The sequence below is a fragment of the Danaus plexippus genome (assembly GCF_018135715.1).
Source record: "Danaus plexippus chromosome 9 unlocalized genomic scaffold, MEX_DaPlex mxdp_26, whole genome shotgun sequence".
NCBI classification, from domain to species: Eukaryota; Metazoa; Arthropoda; class Insecta; order Lepidoptera; family Nymphalidae; genus Danaus; species Danaus plexippus.
The window spans coordinates 4,140,634-4,161,174 of record NW_026869848.1 but is presented as its reverse complement, the minus strand read 5'-3'; the positions used below and the strand labels follow the sequence as shown (position 1 = coordinate 4,161,174).

General features: G+C 35.8%; 2 protein-coding genes across 3 annotated transcripts; one reads left to right on the top strand and one right to left on the bottom strand.

The window, feature by feature from the left end:
• Positions 1–66: 66 nt before the first annotated feature.
• Positions 67–10,538, top strand: LOC116767206 (uncharacterized). Of its 2 annotated transcripts, none has more exons than XM_061527577.1 (16): positions 67–294; positions 1,757–1,874; positions 2,269–2,459; positions 2,911–3,048; positions 5,552–5,755; positions 6,039–6,208; positions 6,368–6,518; positions 6,920–7,056; positions 7,355–7,484; positions 7,554–7,772; positions 8,113–8,294; positions 8,369–8,558; positions 8,797–8,955; positions 9,301–9,620; positions 9,696–10,016; positions 10,096–10,538. In XM_061527577.1, exons 1-16 carry the CDS (start codon positions 222–224, stop codon positions 10,141–10,143), a joined length of 2,751 nt encoding a protein of 916 aa, XP_061383561.1. In that variant the 5' UTR covers positions 67–221; the 3' UTR covers positions 10,144–10,538. The 2 variants fall into 2 exon arrangements, with proteins under 2 accessions (XP_061383561.1, XP_061383560.1); XM_061527576.1 differs by having other exon boundaries at positions 2,266–2,459.
• LOC116767411 (nuclear pore complex protein Nup154) lies at positions 10,207–19,674 on the bottom strand. Its single transcript, XM_032657720.2, has 25 exons — positions 19,489–19,674; positions 19,240–19,377; positions 18,996–19,152; positions 18,376–18,609; positions 18,079–18,260; positions 17,734–18,005; positions 17,529–17,660; positions 17,294–17,421; positions 16,938–17,129; positions 16,431–16,573; positions 15,856–16,018; positions 15,210–15,559; positions 14,904–15,042; positions 14,407–14,521; positions 14,034–14,190; positions 13,880–13,966; positions 13,621–13,808; positions 13,195–13,315; positions 12,965–13,058; positions 12,674–12,854; positions 12,171–12,402; positions 11,540–11,774; positions 11,339–11,459; positions 11,046–11,226; positions 10,207–10,734 (listed from the first exon to the last, which is right to left on the bottom strand). The coding sequence occupies exons 2-25, from the start codon at positions 19,375–19,377 to the stop codon at positions 10,663–10,665; spliced, it is 4,014 nt and encodes a 1,337-aa protein (XP_032513611.2). The 5' UTR covers positions 19,489–19,674; the 3' UTR covers positions 10,207–10,662.
• Between the last annotated feature and the right edge of the window lie 867 nt (positions 19,675–20,541).

Sequence of the window (20,541 nt, the reverse complement as noted above, 5' to 3'; positions counted from 1 at the left end):
ACGTCACTAGGCCGGGCGCTCCGGAAGCGGCCCGGAGTCCTGTACTCCCTGGACCGACGACGTTTATTGCAACCGAACGCGTCAATTGAACCGCGTGTCCGCTCGCCCAATCGAGCGATGCCCGCGCAAACTAACGTCATTTTCGACTAAATAATATGTTCATATGTGAGAACAGATGAGAATATTGAAGATTATTTTTAAAATCTTACGTTTAGTGTAAAATGTATAATTATTGTTTGTTTATCATTGTGGCTGTGTTACTTAATCGTTTTAACGCTCAGGATGTTGTTACAGGTAAAATTATTTGTTTTATATGTTGTAGGTATATTAAGTGCAAATTATTAAAACTTTGTAATAATAATAAAAACCAAAATGTAACATTTGCAGTGATTGCTAGGTTTACATTACGAAGGTTTTGACTTTCAAATGAAAATGTGAACTGTCTACGTATTTTTTATGTTTTCATTACAATTTTACCAAAATTCGTACAATTTCGTTATTTTTTTATGTTACAGAAAACTTAAAAATTTTAAACGAACAGTACATTTCGATTTTCTGTATAAAATTAATAAATTATCGTCACTTTGACCGGTTCTTTACAAAATTTAAGTAGTCATGAGTGAGGTCCGAAAAACGAAGACTTAAATTGTATAAGACTCCGATTTACTCGTAAGTCGTATATAAGATAAATTTGAATGTTTAACTTTTTTCTGACGTCTTTTGCATTGCCATTTATTTTTAGTAGCGGGACTTTGTCATGAAATAAAATTATTCTCGATGTAATATGTTTAATAAATCAGACAAATTCTAGTCTTTTAAAATAATTTTTGATATTTGCGACATTGACTTGAAATAAATTTACCTTTCAACGCTTGAATGAGAACTCAATCGAAAATATTTCAAAGAGTAGAAAAGAAAACAATGTAATCAATTTCTTTTTTTTGTCTTAATACGTTGTTTACGGAATTGTTTTTTTAGAACAAAAATAAACATTAATGTTAACTTGTAATAAATAAGAATAATATTTAATACCGAAAACGAGACCCATTTAATAATACTTTATCTTACGCATTGCTGTTTATTTGTTTAAAATTTTCTATAAACTAATATTCAACACTAAATAAATCAGCGCCAATATAACCAAATATTACATTGATATAATGAAACAAAATGCTAATAAAGATACATACTATAAGTTGGTTTTAGTGACAACGTGTAAGCCACACCACCGCAAAATATTGAATTATTTTGTTACAAAACGTCTCATTGATAACGTTCTGCGTTTCTAAGCAAATTGAGACTGTAATTACACATAAAAGAAATATATAGTAATGTAATATAATTTTTCGAAAACCAGTTATTAAAGGCAAGGCCGATGCAAATCATATCTTGTTTTTTTTTATTTCCTACAAATTCATAAAACAAAATTATTACTCTTTTTAAATATTAATTATACATTGTAACATACTTTATATTCTTATGTTATGTTCAATTTTAAGTTCACTTATATTCAATTTCTATGTAGTAACCGTGTTTCCTCAAAAATAAAAACTAATAGGACGCCTTTATTTAGACCTATCAGTTCTTTAAACGGACATTTTTTGACGCTACTTTGTTAATAGTAACTTGTACTTTTTTATTCTGTCTCATTGATCTACTATTGGAGCGTAGCTTTGTTTATATCAGATATTTTAATTTATATGTGTCTCTATAATAAAAAACAATATAAACTATTTTTTCTTTTAACATATTTCAGTGGAAGCTATATTGGGACAAAGCGCGGAGCTACCTTGCAACGTAACAGCAGAGAAAGAAGATGACAAGCTAAATATTTTGGCTTGGTATAGAAATGGTTCCACAACTGCCTTCTATAGGTGATTACCATTAGAAATTAAGCCAAATTTTAAACCAAATACTGTTTACTTATATTCCTAATAGTGAATCTCAATTATATCAGTAGCGGCAGAGTGCATTTACGTACATATTTATCTAATTGGAAGATGATTTGTGACCTTAACGCACAGCGGACCCTACCTACTAACCTATTGACATTCTATTTACATCGTCGACTATCACAAACTATAGAAGTACTGTTTGAAAAAAAAATATCTACTGAACCGAAGTTGACTGACATGTTCGTGATGATTTCTTAAGTTACAACGTAATTAAATAGAAATAAAACATCACGTAAACGTTAATATTCAATCCTGGCTTCAGCATGATTAATCCTAAAGAGTAAATTAAAATGTGACATGATTGCACCAGCAGTCGCGACCTGCGTGGCGCGGGTAGCGTCATGTCGTCAGGCGGGAGATACCGTCTCGTGGCTTCAGAGAGTGAGGGTTTGGACAAGCTGCAGATCCTCAGCGTGAGGGCCTCTGATGCTGGGCTGTACCACTGTCACGCGGACTTCGCGACCAGTCCCATGCACAAAACCTACATCCAGTTTAATGTCATTGGCAAGTTTTATATTAGAGTTAATTCGTTTGTTCCGTCGCCCGTTTAGGAGTTATAAATAGAAAAAGATCGGAAGAAAAAACATCTCTACCACGTATATGTTTATGTATTGGAACCATTATGAATAGGTTTTCTTTTTTGCCTTAATTTACCACCACCAGAACTCGTTGTTTTCATTTCTCTATAAAATTTGAATGGCAAATATTTACCTTTCTCGTGAAATAGCGCAGTCGCAGCACCGATTAATTGGTCCGCGGGCTAATGAGGAAGCTGACAGTGCCGGAACAATTCACTTCATTTACGAACAATTATATGATATAAATATTGCGTCATTAAAAATTTTTTTTTGGTTTTAAAAACGGAGCAATTAAAACCATCTCTGTTTTTTTGTAAAACAGTAAAGCTTAGTAAATCTAACACAGAATATCCACTTACATAGTTTTATTTCCACAGAGCCTCCACAGAGACTTTGGGTGATACACGAGAATGGTACACGCGTAACTACAGCTAGTATCGGCTCTAACACGAGCAGAAACATTGGTCCTTACTACGTCGGCGATACCGTGCATCTTTTTTGCGTCGCATTCGGCGGTGAGGAAACGTCTTTCTATAAATAATAGCACACCATCGCAAAGAATAAGTCATACATTCTGACGAACTAATACGTGGCATGCTCACTATTGATTTTATTTTTCCGCTTGTGGTATTTGTAATTCACAATTATTTCTTGAGAATATCTTATCTGGGCTTTATGGAGGCATTGATTTTTTCATTTTCTACAGTTAAACTTTACCCAGGCTAATTGTTTTGTAACAATGCTTGTAACTTTAAGTCCGCCTTTCCTTTAATAAATGAATACACCGACACACAAAAAAAAAAGTTGTCTGCGCATTTGACGAGACCCATATATTTTTATGTATTTTGACCCGCTGAATCCGAATATGAGGTCCATTTTACCCCTACACGTCCAAAATTTGAGAAAACTTCAAAAAACCGTAAAACTTGTTGGTGAAGACCATACCATACCATACCATTGGTATTGTGAATTTCAAGTTTTCCTGCTTTTTATTTTCTGCCCAACGGGTTAACATTGCACTACATCGACTACAAATCGTATGTGGAACCCATGCCGAATCCAAATTAGTAATTTGGATACCAAAACATTCTTCATAAATTTTTTTTATCTTATCAGAAAATGGTCTTCGATTTCTTTCCAAATTGAATTCCCCACAAATGTAACAAAACGAATCGGCACTTTTATCACACAGATGCGAATTACTTCTTGTAATAGTGTACCCTGCAGTAGCCAAGTTACCCACTACTGAAGAGCTGCAGTCGCTTGATGACGACGCCTGCGAGCCTGCTTTCTCACTCTGACCAGACGCCGATACTGGGGTTCCGAATCCCTGCATCGTAAAGTACTTATCACTTGTACCTGCCATGACGGCACACACGCCGTTAACCCAGGGACTCTGTCAGATAGTTCGGTTGTCCACCGTCACCACGTGGAGGTGCCCTGGTCACAGGCACAAGCGATCTAGTCTTTAAAGATTCCACCAAGACATAAGTGAAATGGAGAGTAGATACCAAAGGAATTGGAATCTTAACATGATGGCAGATTTTTGCTGGATGTTAAAAAGAGATGTACCTGAAGATGGTCGAAAACGGAAGAGGAATCCACTGCGTAGATCATTTGAGGATAAGAGAGTTCGATATAAACGAAGAAAAGTTTAGAGTTCTGGGAAATCATTTTCCCCAATCTTTCTATGTATTGTGTTTTTAACAGATTTTGAAATGTTCAACACTTCTTCATTGTAAAGATTTTATTTCAGGCATCAAATCGTGTTCAGTCAATTTTTTTTTAATGTACAATGACAATTTTTTTACAATTTTTTTATCTTTTCAAGTTTAAAAGGAATAATGAACCAAAAAAATTTAAATGTGATTTCAAGATATCAAAATACATATAAATCGTACTTGAATTAGAGAAACAAATTTTTTTTTTTGATAAAAATCGCATTTTTTGCAATTTTTGAGAGTTTTGTGCGATTTTTCTATACTTAAAACTGCTAATGGTCTGAATAAACTTTGTGTAAGTATTGAGAAGATTGAAAAATATGAAAATCATACTTAGTTCAGCACAAAAAAAAATTTTATATCACCAGAAACGCCGATTTTTGTCATTTTTTACGGTTTTTTGAAGTTTTCTCAAATTTTGGACGTGTAGGGGTAAAATGGACCTCATATTCGGATTCAGCGGGTCAAAATACATAAAAATATATGGGTCTCGTCAAATGCGCAAACAACTTTTTTTTTTTTGTGTGCCGGTGATATCATTGTGGAACTTTACAAGAGTTTCCAGTCTAAGCTGCTGAGGGTATAAACATGACATTTTGCCAAGTAAGCAATTGTAGAATCGCTCTTTCATAATAAATTCATGAACACGATTAAAACATTTGTCTCCCTTAAGACGTTTTATGTATAAAATAAACGGCTTCGGTATAATAATGTATTTTCTATATTTAACCATCGTTACTTATTATTATTTAATCTTAAAAGACATACATAAAGATGCCATCACCGATATTAAATAGCTTAACATTAAGCGTTGTCGAGCAGATACTTGAGTTAAAATGCAAATAAAAACTATCAAGCGATACGGCGGAGGTTGTTGGTCCGAACCCTGCACTTGTCGAAGAACTATTTATAACACAATATTTTTAATAAAAATAATGTGAAGAATAGATATTACATATCACAAGGGAAAATTGTTTTAGTTTCGTGATGCGTTATACTGAATATGAAGTAGGTGTACAAGTTTTTACAACTAACAGTCGCTGCTTTATATATTATAAGCCTTCATTGATGTGTGAAAATTGAAAATGTTATTGCTTCATTATGAAATATTATTTTTCGTGGACCTTGGCTTACGAGTGACGAACAGCCATTTTTTTGTGTCCCGACGTAGTCACTGCAAAGTCTTCTATGATCTGCCGGTGGTCTAGGGGACTACTTGGGAGTAATAGAGGAAATATGGCGATGTCATGAATTTTTGTCCATTTGTAAATGAATATCTAATTTTAATATAATTCAGGGAAGCCGCAATCGTCTCTTTCCTGGTGGGCGGACCAAAGAATGCTCAAGGACACGAGCACCCCCCTTTCGGAACAGCGCGTTAGGAGCGATCTCATGTACGGTCCACTGAGGAGGGAAGACCACGGACGAGTCCTCACTTGCTTCGCCAAAAACAACGAACGGACGCCACCACTCACGATTGACGTCACCATAGATATGTTCTGTTAGTTGACAAAATGTATTCCTTTCAATATGTCATATTACAGAAGTTGGTTCTAAGTGGGTTATGCGTATAAGGCTTTCCTAATCCCTATAATATTTACTGCTGTACTTACTAGTATAGGAGAGGTGTACCTCTTGAATCATAGAGTAATACAAACCTCAAAATTTGATTGTTTGTAAGTTTTTGTCCTTCCTTTTTATTCCTTCAAAAATTTTATCGGTCAAGAGGAGCTAAATCTCCAGCACGAAAGTGTGCTTACATATAATATTATTGTCTATGGTAGTGCCGCCGCAGCTGGTGTCCGTGAGGGCGCTGGGTGTAGAGGGTGCGGTGCGAGTGCGGGCGGGTGCGTCTTTACCGCTTCAGTGTCGTGTGTTAGGAGCACGACCTCCGCCAGCACTCGAGTGGCGCCTCAATGACGAACAGCTGATTAACCTCGAGCAGAACACTACGGTATGCGAAATTCTCGATTTTTTTGTTATTTTTCATATCATTATGAGGCATTATATTTAAAACTTTCTTTTCTCTTCTGGGATTTCTCCTTTGCTACAGTTTAAAGGTAAGATAAGTGTATTTTTTTTTAATGAATTTCCTTCATTCTCATCCGAACAGATAGAATCGTCTCAGCGGCTGGTTGTCAGTGAGATCGAATTAAGTGTATCGCACAAGCACGACGAGTCGCAAGTTACTTGCTGCGCGCCCGCACACCGCCGCGCGGACGAACAGTACGTGTGCGCACCCAGCCTGCCCATTACTGTGCTCTGTGAGTTTTGTCTTCACATTTCTTATCAGGAGCTTTGTATATTTCGCATTTGTTTACACGAAAATATCCACATAATTTCCGCCAATGTCAGTATGAAGAGGACAAAGCTCATATTTTATGTTAACAAGAATTTCGTTGGTAAAAAAAATGTTTTAGCTTATCTTTAGCTGCTTGTGTGATAGCTATAAGTAAAGATGAGTTTTGGAAGACCTTATAGGTCCTTTTTTCTTCCAAAACCTGATATGTTGCTGGAATCTGGAAGTTCCACTCCGGTTTTTTTTACCAGAAACAAAAAATCCTATTGAGAGCTAAAATCAACGTTTTTCCCTTTCGTTCACAAAGAAACTTAAATTATACATCAGTAGAAAAATGTTTTTAAACACAATAGTATTATTTCGCAGATCCGCCCGTCCTTGAAATAATGACAGAGGAAGTTCTAATAAACAATACGCTGTCCGTCGTGAAAGGATCCAACGTGACACTCAACTGTAGTTACCAAGCGAACCCCGCTGTGTACCAACTCATATGGTTCCATGAGGTGAACATTTTCGCTTGCTTCATATTACCATTGACCGCTTTAAGCGCTTCATTGATTGTTTCAACAGTTATCATGCACGCTATAAACAAGATTTTTCTCCAACTGCTACTGCTTCTTTTCCATTTAACCTTCTTCTTGTTTCTATATGGGCTTCACGCGGTCTGGTTCCTAAAGTGTACGTCACGGATTAAATAAGAACTTAATTTATTTTACAACCTTTATAAAAATATTTATCACTTGAAATCCATTTTATACGTAAATCGTTTCATATAATTGCACCTATTCATTACTAATTCAGGAAGATCTCCTGAACTCCGAGGAGTCGGTCGCTCCATCCCTGGTGGTCCACGAGGCTGGTGAATACGTGTGCGCCGCCACTAACGACCAGGGCTCCGCTTACAGCGACCCCGTCTTCATCGACGTTATATGTATGATCTTGTATGTGCGAATAAAATAGTTTTTTAATACACATTCAAAATAAAAAAAACCGTTTCCAGATCCTCCATACTGCGAGGACGAAACTATCGTGGAGTATGGTATCGGGGACAACGATTGTCTGAACCTCACCTGCAAAGTCAAAGGCAACCCTGAACCGACAGCGTATCGCTGGCTCTTGATCAGTGAAATTAATGGAATCAAACTCAGGAACAACCACACGCTGAGCTTGGAAACGCAGGACGCCACTTTGCAATACCAGAGACCGAATGGAACTAACAGTATGTACCTTATATGATGTATTATCTACTAATATTAAAAAAAAACGTATCTTCTACATCCTTAGAACGAAATCGAGCAGTCCAAACTGCCATTGCCATTGTTTTTTGTGCCGAAATCGTCGTCAGTACGAATATCAATATTTATGATTAACTTCAACTTAAAGCGTTAAAATCTCTTAGCGTTTCTTATTTCATCTTTCATGTTGTTGAACGTTCCTAAAACCGTAACATGCTCAAGGATAGGTGGGAAGGTAAAGGATATACAAATAAGAAAAACATAATTCTGAACTTATTTTAAACATTTGGAAGTAGTAATTTTCATTTCCATATTTATTCCTAGCTCTTATATATTGTTGGGGTTTAAATGGAGTTATCAACAACGAGCTGGAACACAAACGCTGCTCGTTCATGGTAACTGACGAGACTGTGCCGCGGCCTCCTGCTAATTGTGTAGCGGAAAAGAATATTATGAAGGAGATCACAGTCGTGTGCGAGGAAGGACACGATGGAGGCTTACAGCAGGTCGGAACAGATACATTTTACGCTTTAAATACTTATCCATTAACTATTCAACAAGCTTTACTTTCTGTCTACAGAAATTCAAGTTCACAGTAAACGACTTGGACACCGATGATCAACTTGTGTCCATTATCAACCAAGAACCGAAATTTATGATCCAAGAACCGAAAAAAGAAAACTATAAATTCGTGATCAATGCCTTCAACGAGAAAGGTGACAGTGAGACCGTGGAAATAGACAAGGATAGTATTGTGGATGAGAGCGCAGGTAATGGACTTGAAACTGTACATTGATTAATAAAACAAGAACAACATTATTTAGTGCTTACCTAAAAAATATCATATAACCTAATCTATACTTTGAATAGATTAAAAATATATTTTTTAAAAATGGCGGGAAAGTTTGACATTGAATGTCGTATTTGTGCATCATATACGCATGTTCTGTCACTGGGACAATAAGTATCAAAGCTTTAACAATTTTTAAGTCCACATATCATGTCCAGGCTCTTTGGAAACAATAAGCGCGGTGACAAACATAACGACTTTAGCTCTGTCATTATGCGGGGGCGTAGCGTTACTGGCACTGGCGGCGTGCGGCCTTGTGCTTTGTGCACACGAGCGACCGCCGCATAACAAGGATACACTGTGTGCGTACACTGACGGTCAGTATAAGAAATTAATAGTATTTTAAATTGTAATAAAGATTTTATGGTTAGTACCCATAGACCTAGCTATCGAGTTAGTTCATTTGTTTTTAATTGATAATAATTATATTTATACTTTACTAATGTACTAAAAATGAAATTACTACTTACCGATGTCGAACTCGAAACGTAATTTTCCACGGCTGTGGTTCAAAATAAGATTTATACCGCTTCTCAGCTCTGACGCTATATTTTTTTTTGTATCATAAACCATCCTTACAGCTATCAAATATATAATAATACAAAAAGTTACTTTATTCCAAATGCAAATAGCTTAGCCTGTATATCATAAAAATCTTTTAGATACCAACTGTGAAACCTTCCATGACAGTGAAGATGACAGCGAATGTAACGTGCGACGGACGGAGTCGTTCCGACGCGCCATGACGAAATATCCTATGAAAAATTACGACGTTAGAAGGACAAGTTCCTTCCACTCCGCACGTTATATACACGACATGCAAGAACACGATAGCCCCAAGTGTAATGACTTCGCAAAGCGCAGTGCCAGCTGCAGGGTCCACTCATTACAAAATATCAGCAGGAAGAGAGACGCGGACATACTTTGTGACCATTTGGTGATGCATCTTCCGCCAGAAACAGGCTACAATGTGCCTAAACCGGTAATAACATGTACAAACAAAGTATAAATTACGCATTCTGACCATTCCAAACCATACAACTGTTGTCTGTTACAGATGAACACATTTTATACAATGCCAAGAAAAATGCGCCACAAAGCCAAAGAAATAAGCGACGAGACCTCGGAAATAACGCAAACATCAGACGGATTCTCTTTACCGCCGCCGCCAGACGAATTTGGATCTTATAGGGCGGGGACGAGGATTCGAGACGTACCAACAAAATCTACTCCCTCCTACACGACGATTATTAGGCACGAGCCTAATAAAGATTCTGTAAAGTATAGTAACGTTATAGTATCTCCTATGAATACAGTAGGACTACCCACCGTCAGTGGCGCCCACAATAGCGTGTACTCCTACCCCGAAGACGATCAGGTAACGACGAATCCCTTTGATGAATCGCCGTAGAATTTATGATTCGTTAGTGTCTAATTTTTTTTTTAATTTTTCCAAGGACTTACAAAATGTTGGGATCGAACCAAGTAAATATACATACATATAATTTTTTATATAATTTAGATCTCGTCGTTATATCTTAAAAGCACATAATATTAATACTAGTTGATTATATGAAGATTATTTATTTACAAAAATAGAAATTACAGAGCATCGTAATATAACCACATCATATTTATCTTTACATGCACTAGATCATGTTAAGTAGCTATCATATCATCGCTTCAATGTATATAGCACTTAGATCGAAAAAAAAAAGAATTGTGGAATTAATTTATCAGTCACTGCCACCTTACACATTACACGATGTGCATAAATCGTATGACTGTATCATTATAAAATACTTATTCAACAAATATGATCTTTTTGATTGTACTGTAATAGCATTTACTTATATTATTGTTTATTATTAATTAATTATATTATTATTGAGGATTTCAACTTCGTTTTATTGTTTAACAAACCAAAAAAATTTATTAAAGTAATCAAAAAATAATTTATATAAAAGAAATGTTATGATAAAAATTGCTAAAACTTAATTAACATGATGTCGACTTAAAATGTTTCAATCCATCCGGTCAAGATGCGCCTGCGCAACTGTTAACTTATCAATGAGGTGTTGTGTATTCGGACGGCTCTGAAACAATAATTCATATTTTGTAATTTGTGCTGCATTATGCTTGTAGGCAGTATGATCAAAGTATAACACAGCAGACAGAGACGTCACCCAAACTACTACTCTCATTTTCTGATATTCAAAATAAAATTATATAAATTAAAAATTTGCAATACAATGTCACGAGGCTGATGTAATCAATATAGTTGCATACAGAATGCTGACTAGCTTTTCTTTTACTTTAGCCTAGCACATCGAAGACATGTAATTGATTTCACTATATTTATAGTAAAGTATTATTGATAAAAGAAGCATTAATTCTTGTATATTACCTGTAGCGCGGATAAAGCCGCTTCATGCAGGTCCTTACAGCGAGTTAGGGCTCTTCGTCGCGGCGCTGGCGGCAGAGGCAGCAGGTCGGCACGAGCAGCGTTCAGGAGTAGAGCGGCACAGGCGCACACGTGCGACTCGTCTCCACAGCCAAGCCATACACGCTCGTTCACACTCACCAATCTATTTATCGATATTGATTCACCAATTTAACAAATATTGTAATAAAAAAAATCTTTTGAGCTTCGACAATATAAAGTTAGCTTTATAAAAGGGAGACGATCAAACAACTCACTTGATATAAATATCTAAAACCTGTTCCAACGACACTCCGATACTCAATATAGCTTTAAATACCATGCTCTTGTCGGCTTGCAACTTGCAGTTCATTATTTCTAATTGTCGGACGATGAAATCTGAAACGATGAACATATTTAGCATTGCTTCAACGACTTGTACGAATATTGAGATAAATAAATAACAAAATGTAACTCACACAGTGGGAAGCAATGGCCAGTATTAACATACTCCCGGCCGAGGGTAGTCAGCTTGCTCAGTACTGAAGCCAGTCTTTCATCAGGCGTCGGCAGGTTACGAGTAGCGGCTTCCGCTTCAGCTAGAATGTTGCTCCAAATATTTTCTACGAGTAGGGCGTCATTGTGACCGGAACATTGTACTATTGCCAGCTTACACTCCCACAGGTTATAACGGTCGGCATACTCTTCGTAGAGCTAAAAATCATATTAATTATAAAAATCAATTTGCGAGCTTATGTAATTAAGCAATAAGAGGTAGGTGACTAAATAAAGGATGGACATTTTAATTATTTTTTTATATCCCTTATGTGTAGAAAAAAAACTTTAATAATCTAGATTTAAAATCTACCACTAAGTACAATATAACGTAGGAAATAAAACTTATACAATGTAAAAGTCTATTTTTAAGAGGAACTTTATTTTCCTAAAAGATGTATAGTTCGTTTAAAAATATGATTAATATAACTGAGATAGTTAATGAACTCAAGAGCATATGAAAGGACCTCTTATTAGAGATAGCAAAATTTACCAAAGAGAAAACAAATAGTAAGAACGTGGATTATGTTACAATAGTATATTCTAGCTAAACACCTGAGTGATCTCCAGCAGCTCATCGTCCAACCGTTGAAGCAAATGAGGTGGGGCGGAAGAGTGAACTGAGCGCATGGCAGCTCTCACGGCCGCCTGCACTCGCGCCACCTCCGCCGCCTCCTCCAGACGACGGAGCAGCTCCGAGCCGCCCGCCGCCCGCCCGCCGGCACCGCGGACGCACACCACACCCGCTGACACCCACGACATACGCTGACTTAGAGTCGCGCCCGTGCTATTGGATAAATACCATAACTTCAGCAATATAATACGTGTTAATGACAAAGGAATCTTTGATATGTAATAGGACTCTTGTTTTAGGGACTATACATATGCGTTTATTTTGTTTACTATGTTCATATAATACTTCCCACAACGACTAGTAACATAATGATAAATAATCATTCCAAAAAAGTCTCAAATAATATGTCATTTTTGGGGAAACACTATATTAGCAGTAAATATATTTAGGATCATTTAATAAAATCCAATACTATGAGATATACCCAGGTTTAGTAGCAAGTCCCTCCAGAACGTTTGCCGCTGCCAGGTGATCCCCAGCTTTTTCTAGTACCTTCCACAGAAGGTCGAGAAGAAGTAGGGCAGCGGGCGCAGGCGCACTACGGGCCGCCGCAGTCAGGTATGTACGAAGCGACGCGGGCGGAGCACCCGGTAAAGACAACAGTTCTAGAACAATCGTACACACATATAGTACAAGTAACACAAGCATTTTTGGCCATCATAAAAAAATAAAGCATATACCTATATTAAAACAATAAAGTTACACAAAGGCTTACCTGAACCCAAATTTTTAGAAACCAGCCACTCGTACACTGCGACGTGTAATAGCTCATCGTCTCGGCATAAACAGTCCCACACCAATTTCCTACCCTACGAGCAGAAAGAAAAATTAAGCCAACATTGTTTTTGAGATTATAATTTCACTATCTCCAGATGAGTTCAAAATAACATCAACTATATACGTAAGTGCTTTGTAAATATATTAAACCACAGCTTCCGTTGTCACCTGGTAGTTGGCGTCTGCTGGTGACAAAGCGTGTGTGTCTGAGGGCGGAGTGCCGGTACTTTCAGCACTACGCTCGTACAGTCGCTCCAGCGCACAGCACACTTCGCGATAAATCTCCATTCTAGAATATAGTAGTACATTATTAAGATATTGTGATAAAATTACATTTATTAATATTAACATGTTCATAAAATGTTAAAAGTACTGATATAAAAGTTATAGAATTTTAACTTGTAATAAACTCAATAATTATAAATTACTTTAGGTTCATTATGAATTCACAATAATAGCTGCTAGTCTACTTTAAGAGGGCTACATACAATTGATGAAATTTGCGGAAGTATCCAGCAATAATTTAAGGACAAATAGAATACAAAATACAATAATATTCTTGCCATTAAATAATAATAAGTAACATTATTTTACCTTCTATAATAAGCCAAATGTCCCTCCCTATCTTGGGAGGGTTGGTCGCTCTTGTAGTAATAAACGGCTTTATCCTGCGGGTCTAACTTACTGGCACAGGCCTCGCACAGTTCTACTACGCCAGTATAGAACCCTGCTGATACAAGTTTCGAGCAGACCAGTGGCAAGTTTACATTTGGCGCCACATCCTGTAAAATTGTTGAGTTAAAAACGTTATCCATATACGACTTACTCACAGACAACATATTTCTTTCAGTACCTTGCAAAGTTTTAATGCCTGATGTAACATTTCCTCACGTTCTTCGGGATTCTTCTGTTGTTTAGCGAATATTAACAATTCATTGGCCTGTAATAGTTACACCGTTAGTATGTTATATTTGAGGTACATTGTAAAAGTAATTTAATAATAATACTTTAGAACATGTAGCATCCTCCTGTCTATATAGCGTTGGGCAGAGCTGCCTCAGTTTCTGTGAGATGCCATCCACTGATGCATTATCTCTCAAATAACCAGCCACGAGAGATCCGAGGAGAAGACACGCCACCTCCTGTCCACCAACTAGCAGTTCTCTACGAATAAAGAATAATATTGTCTTGTTGTAAATTAAAGTTGTTAAACCATCAAGATAATAAAATTATTATCGGGTGATATTTTATTTCTCAGCTTTAAACTGGTTTTAACCATATTTACGGACCGAAACCAAGTAGTAAATACGGCTTGTGGCGTGTTGGTTGTGGTGAATAAAACTATGGGTACATACTTATTATAATTATTATATTTTATACCTGAAACTTGCCGCTTGTAAAGCCGTTTGTTGTTCAGACGGCAGACTCGCAGCTATCACATGGAATTGGTGCTCGCACAAAACTTTCCATAAGCTCAACATCTCAATTGCCATAGCTGAAATAAAAAAAGGGTCCTTAAAATTTACACTAACAGAAATAATAAAACATTCAATATAGCAATATTAAATTCAGTGAATTTGTTCGTTTTTAGTCAAGTAAAGGTCAAATTAATAGAGCAACGTTTCAATAATTTGCTATAAAGTAATATTTCCAAAATATAGGAGGTGGGATGGATGTATGATGCGTTAATGTTCATCGTTGTTCTTGTTGGTCTAGAATACAGTTTACATGTCGGAATAACATAGGCTATAACTACGACTTCTAAGACTAAACTAAAATATTTAAATTCAGAGATATTCCTCTGTTAATTATATATATAAATTCATGTGGCCAACGAATGCAATTGGTGCAAATGGCTAGCGTGTCATAAAACTTACTAATGAACATTTTCAACGCGTGCAAAGACGCCTGTTCTTCTGTATGAGGCGGCGCGCCCACTCGTTGCATGAAAGCGGACACTCGTTGCAACTTCTTCGCTATATACGCACAGTCTTCGCCCGTTACATTACTCGACATCTTAAAAAATATATATTAGTATTTCATTATATTATAGTTAGTTAGTATAAATAGTTTATCTACATTTAAGCTTAATTTCTTTCAAATTGACGTAGCCGTATTTTTTCAGCATAACTTATTTCAGTGAAGCTCATGTATTAAAAATGTTTTATTTTAGGTCCACTTACAAACTCCTTATTATCCGGCGTCATTGACTTCGTTACACATTTCAAATTCCATATAGGACTCAGGATTCTACCGACGTAAATGTATACTCCGTTGTGTTTTGCACTGTATTCTATTTGTAGGGGGAAATTATCTCTCGGCTGCTGGGTCATGTTAAACGACGATTGATTGAATGGTGTGGGGCTCATCATATTCTGTTGGTAGGAGGGCATCATGGTCTGGTTCTGAACTGCCATCGATTGGTTCATCTGCTGCTGTTGGTACGACTGGTTCATTTGGTTCATACGCATTTGGTCCTGGGGTCTCGTTGACATCGGTGTTGATACTTGGCGCGGTGAGAATTTCGGTGAATCTGAACAGAAGAAGTTGTTTTTAGTAATTGTTGCTGTTTCACAGAATTGAGTCTGAGTTACACGATTTGTAATACAAAAATCTATATGTTATGCTAATTTTTTTTAAGTAACTTAGCAACCCTGATATACATTCACGATTCGCTGAATATTTTTTCAAGCTGCATTATCAGTTACTAGGAATTCTGGGCTCAAACGAACATCGACCTTATTGTCTTAGCACAAATATAACCTCTGGCTTAAAATTTCCAACTATGATCCCTATGGGCGTTAGTAATAAAATACAATTTATTCTTACTAATAGAAGGCATTTGTGATGTCTGTTGGTATAGCGGTGAAGGTGCTACTTGACTGCCGTATAGGAAGAACGCCCGCGCCGCCCACTCGCTCACTGTCATGTCACTAGTGTCCTCGCACGCCAAGTAAAGTGCACACGCACAAGCCTGGTCGATACCGTGGAGCTGTAAGACGAAATAGTAAGAATTAGCTACATAGTATATACTCATCCTTATCGAAATAATAATAAGAAAATCAACAAAACAAACGACTGTTATGACTTCGTTGATTTTGTATGTCATTTAAATAATAAATTTGAATTTAATTTATCCAAACTTGAGCAACTAGCATTTGTTGAATACGATCAATAGAACCTTGTCTTAATAGGTATAAAAAGATTTATTGTTAGCAAAGCATAAAATTAAAATAATAATTGTTGATGTACAACCTTTAATACTTTAATATAAGTGTCTTTTTAGTTCAACTTTTATAATTATATATATTATAATAGTCACCAACTTTCAAGTATTAATAAACAATACTACCCATGATTTTTTTTTTACTATGATGAATTATAAATGAATGGACTATTTTAACCTGAAACATATCCTTGACAGGTTGTGCGTCCGGTCCGCGGTAGTCCCTCAACAGAGATCGTAATACATCCGGCGCCGCCCCCGTCGCTAGCACCGCGGCGCCCCAAGCACTCACCACCGCCCAACGAGACGACGACCACACCTCTGAACAAATAAACAATGTTTCATAGAGCTTCATCACAGGAAAACAATTAGGAAGCTCACAGACGGAGATTTAAATAACATATTTCAACGATTATAACAGAGATCACACTACACCAATGCAGAAATCTATGTATAGCTATAACTTTTTATCTGAGTGTGAGTTAATGGATTTCATTCATAATTAGCACGATAATTATAAAGCTCTCCGTTGGATATAAATACAGTTATAAGAGACGAAACCTCTCAGCATTCCATGGATTCACCGTGCGGGTGCCGGGTCCATCGTATACATCTTTTATGAAAATAAGAAACGAGATTATGTAACAAATAGCAGTATAATAAAATTTATGGGTTATATAACCACCTCTTTTAGCAAGCAGCGCCGGAGATAAAAAGTCTGAATGTGTTGGCGGTAGTGGTGTGAGAGCCCAGGCCGGTCCGTCTAATGGTAGAGCTGTGTGAGCCTCGCTGAAGCCAGCAGCAGATAGGACTCGAGATAAACACCACAATGATTCCTCTTCCCCACCGCTGGACGAACATACCATCACTAGGGTACCTAGAATGTTAAAAATGTTTAAAAACCTCAAAGGACCTACAACTTATTCATGAATCTAAGATTAAATGCAGTAATAGGTGTGCCAGCTTTATTCTGCAATGGATTTTATGTTTGATTATTAAGAGAAATATCCTTATTTTATTAAAGTGTTACTTTATACTTACCATTGTCGTATACTGCGCTGTGCACTTGTTTGGGTTTTAATACTGATGCATTTGGGGTAAAACCAGGAGGGAGTCTTACATGTAGCAGTGTCAAGTACTGAGGCCTCTGTGGTCCACCTTGACTGGAGCTGGAAGTAAGTTTATATTATAAGACACCTTTCATGATAAATTTGATAAAGAACCAATATGCAACCATTAAGTAACACTTAGGATTAAATATAAATAAAAGTCTTACTCTCCAGTTCCAGCACTAAAATATAATCTTGCCCCAGTTTGTGTGACGGCAACCAAATTCAAATGTTCCGATTCTGATTCTTCTACAGCTGATATAGCTATAACTGGCTTAAAATTATTAGGCTCGAGCGTTCTGTAACATGAAGTAACAAAAACATATAACAAAATCATTAAAGTCAGTGTCGATTATGAATTTAAAAACTTACTTGACAATATCCACAGACAATGATACAATTTTCCCTTGATTCAATCTCACCACTTTACTAAATCCCTCACCGTCACTGCCTAAATCGAACACTTCTATACATCCTTTCTCACTTAACGTATACAGAATGTGACGAGAGTTATCAACTTCAATTTTAACTATGGAATCTTCATCATATAGTGCAGCATTAAGGAATGAAGGGACTAGGAATGACAATGCACTGGTTGAATGATTCACTTTCTTGCAATGTTTTCCGAACCAACCTAATTGTGCCTAAAATATTAATTTATTATTAAAATTATATTTGTTATACATTCAAACTACATATGTATTGTATTTTATATACCTGGTAAGTTATCTCATATAAGCAGCCATCCTTTCCTCCCATAAATATTCTACCTTTTGATGTAGATTTTACACATAGCATAGAAACACCATCAGTAGGCAAAACAAATACAGGTTCTGGGACAAGATGAATTTCTTCAAGTTCTGCAGTGCCATCTTGTTTACTACTTGAAAATGTGACCCCTAAAAAATCAGAAATCTAACAAATCATACAATAACTATACATTTTTAATTTAGTTGTAGTCTTTAAGAAATAACATTAATGTATGAGTTGAAATAGAACCTTAAATTATCTCACCTAATACAACAATTTCAACTGTAGTTGTAAGAACTAGTAAATATTTTACAAAATTCTGGAAGACACCAGATTTAGGCTTGACGAGGCCAACACTAACAATAGTTTCACCTAGACCATCAAAATAGGCCACATCACTCCCATGCTCAAAGGCCCATACATATATATTACTGTCTATAGCAAGCCATACTCGGCTAATTTCTGGAAACACTCCCATTAAACAGTGACATTGCATATCTGGTAAATTGATAAGGAAAAAAATTAAGTTAACAAATATATATCACAACCTGAAATCTAAATAACAGCAGTATTCAAAATATGAAATAAAATTTACTAAACAATATGCTAAATTTTGCTTACTATATTATAAATAGAAACTGGTTTTTTCCTTACTATATACACATAAAAGAAAGACTAAATAAATGAAAATTTTGAAGAGAACATAATATAATCATATATGTTCCATTTATGCGGATATTTTATTACATACCAATTTAATACAATCATTAAATAAAATATCTACTGAAAATCATAACTAAACACTGATGGTAATTCCATATTTTATAGAAATATTTATAAAAAAATTTGTAATTTCAGCTAAATTGTAAAATATAAAAGGATACGAGCAAAGTGTTCCATTATCTCTGGGGGCAGAGGAACTTTGTTTAAAATTTTCAAAAGAGATAAATTTGGATGATTTAGCAATGATGCTAAATTCCTGTAGTCCCCTGCATTCAGACCACTGCATGTTGGACTTCCTTGGGCTGCTATACCAGTTATCTAAAACATTGAAATTCGTTAATGATCATGTAGGAACAGCCAGTAAATATGAACACTTAAAGATATTTAATAAATATAAAAACAAACCTCAAGAAACGAAGGGCGGGAATTGTCGGCACTGATATACCGATCGAGAGTGCAACCCGCAAGTTCCAAGCATTCGAGTTGCATCTTTGAAGCGTCTGGTTGTCTCGGTCTTTCAGTGTCACTCAACACACTGGGCATCTAAAAAGTCTCATTGGAATGTAGTATACAAATATTCAATAAAGTTTTATAATAAACTCTTAGGTTATGTATCTATCACTGTCAAAATTCACTTTTCATGTCAATACTAACCGTTTAGAATATCCAAGTATTAAGTTTTTGAATACGAACACACACTATGTAATAATTATTTATTGAACAACTAAAAATGTTTAAACATCTTCAAATGCCTTCATGAATTATTGGTTCTTTTATCGATTTCCATTAAAATCTTTATTACACCTGTCGAAACTCTTTCATTTAAATACGGACGGTTGCAGTATATTCACAGACTAAAATTAAATATTTAAACAACTTATAACATTTGGAACAGAGTAAAAACATATTCTTAAAATACGGGATATAGAGCATTTAAAAATATTTTTTATAGTATTTTCTCTGCGCAAGTTAAAAATAAATACTTTGTTAGTCTAAGAAAATGATTCAGACTTACTTTATGTTTATTATTTAATAAGTAAGTTTAATTTTTTTTTTCATCAAAACTAATTTTATTTCTACCAATAAAAAAAAATGTACTAGTAATACTTTCATATTTTATAATCCTAATTATCGTGTTATTTAGTTATGACTTTAATCCTAATTTACTAATTGTATCATAACCAATTATACCAATTATAATCAATTATACCATAATATAAAATGTCTTCCATAAACTTCACACATTGTAAAATTCTGATACAATGTCTCGCTAATGTAGTTGTAGTAATGGTTGAATGGGAGTTGAACAGTAATGGCTTGAAGAGGAGTTAACCCGGTTGTCAGCCGAGACTTGTAGATTATTGGCACTGTTTAATTTTAATAAATACATAAAAAAAACAATAGAGGTATGTAATCATTATCCACTAATATTTTATTTTATATTAAAACCATTACATGTATCGCTGCGTTTGCTGCGTTTCGTCTGATAAATGAGAGAGCCGGTTGCCTTTCCCTTTTCCCTTTCTTCTCTCTCTTCTACAATCAAGGTTAGGGAGACATCCACAACATCCCTTATGTTGTAGATGTTCTCGGGCGATGGTGACTACCTACCGTCAAGCAGGCCGTCTGCTCGTTCATCACCTTTGATTTTTTTAAAATGATGATGCAGGCTAGTCGGTAATCCTTTACCAGCATTTGGCAGCGTCT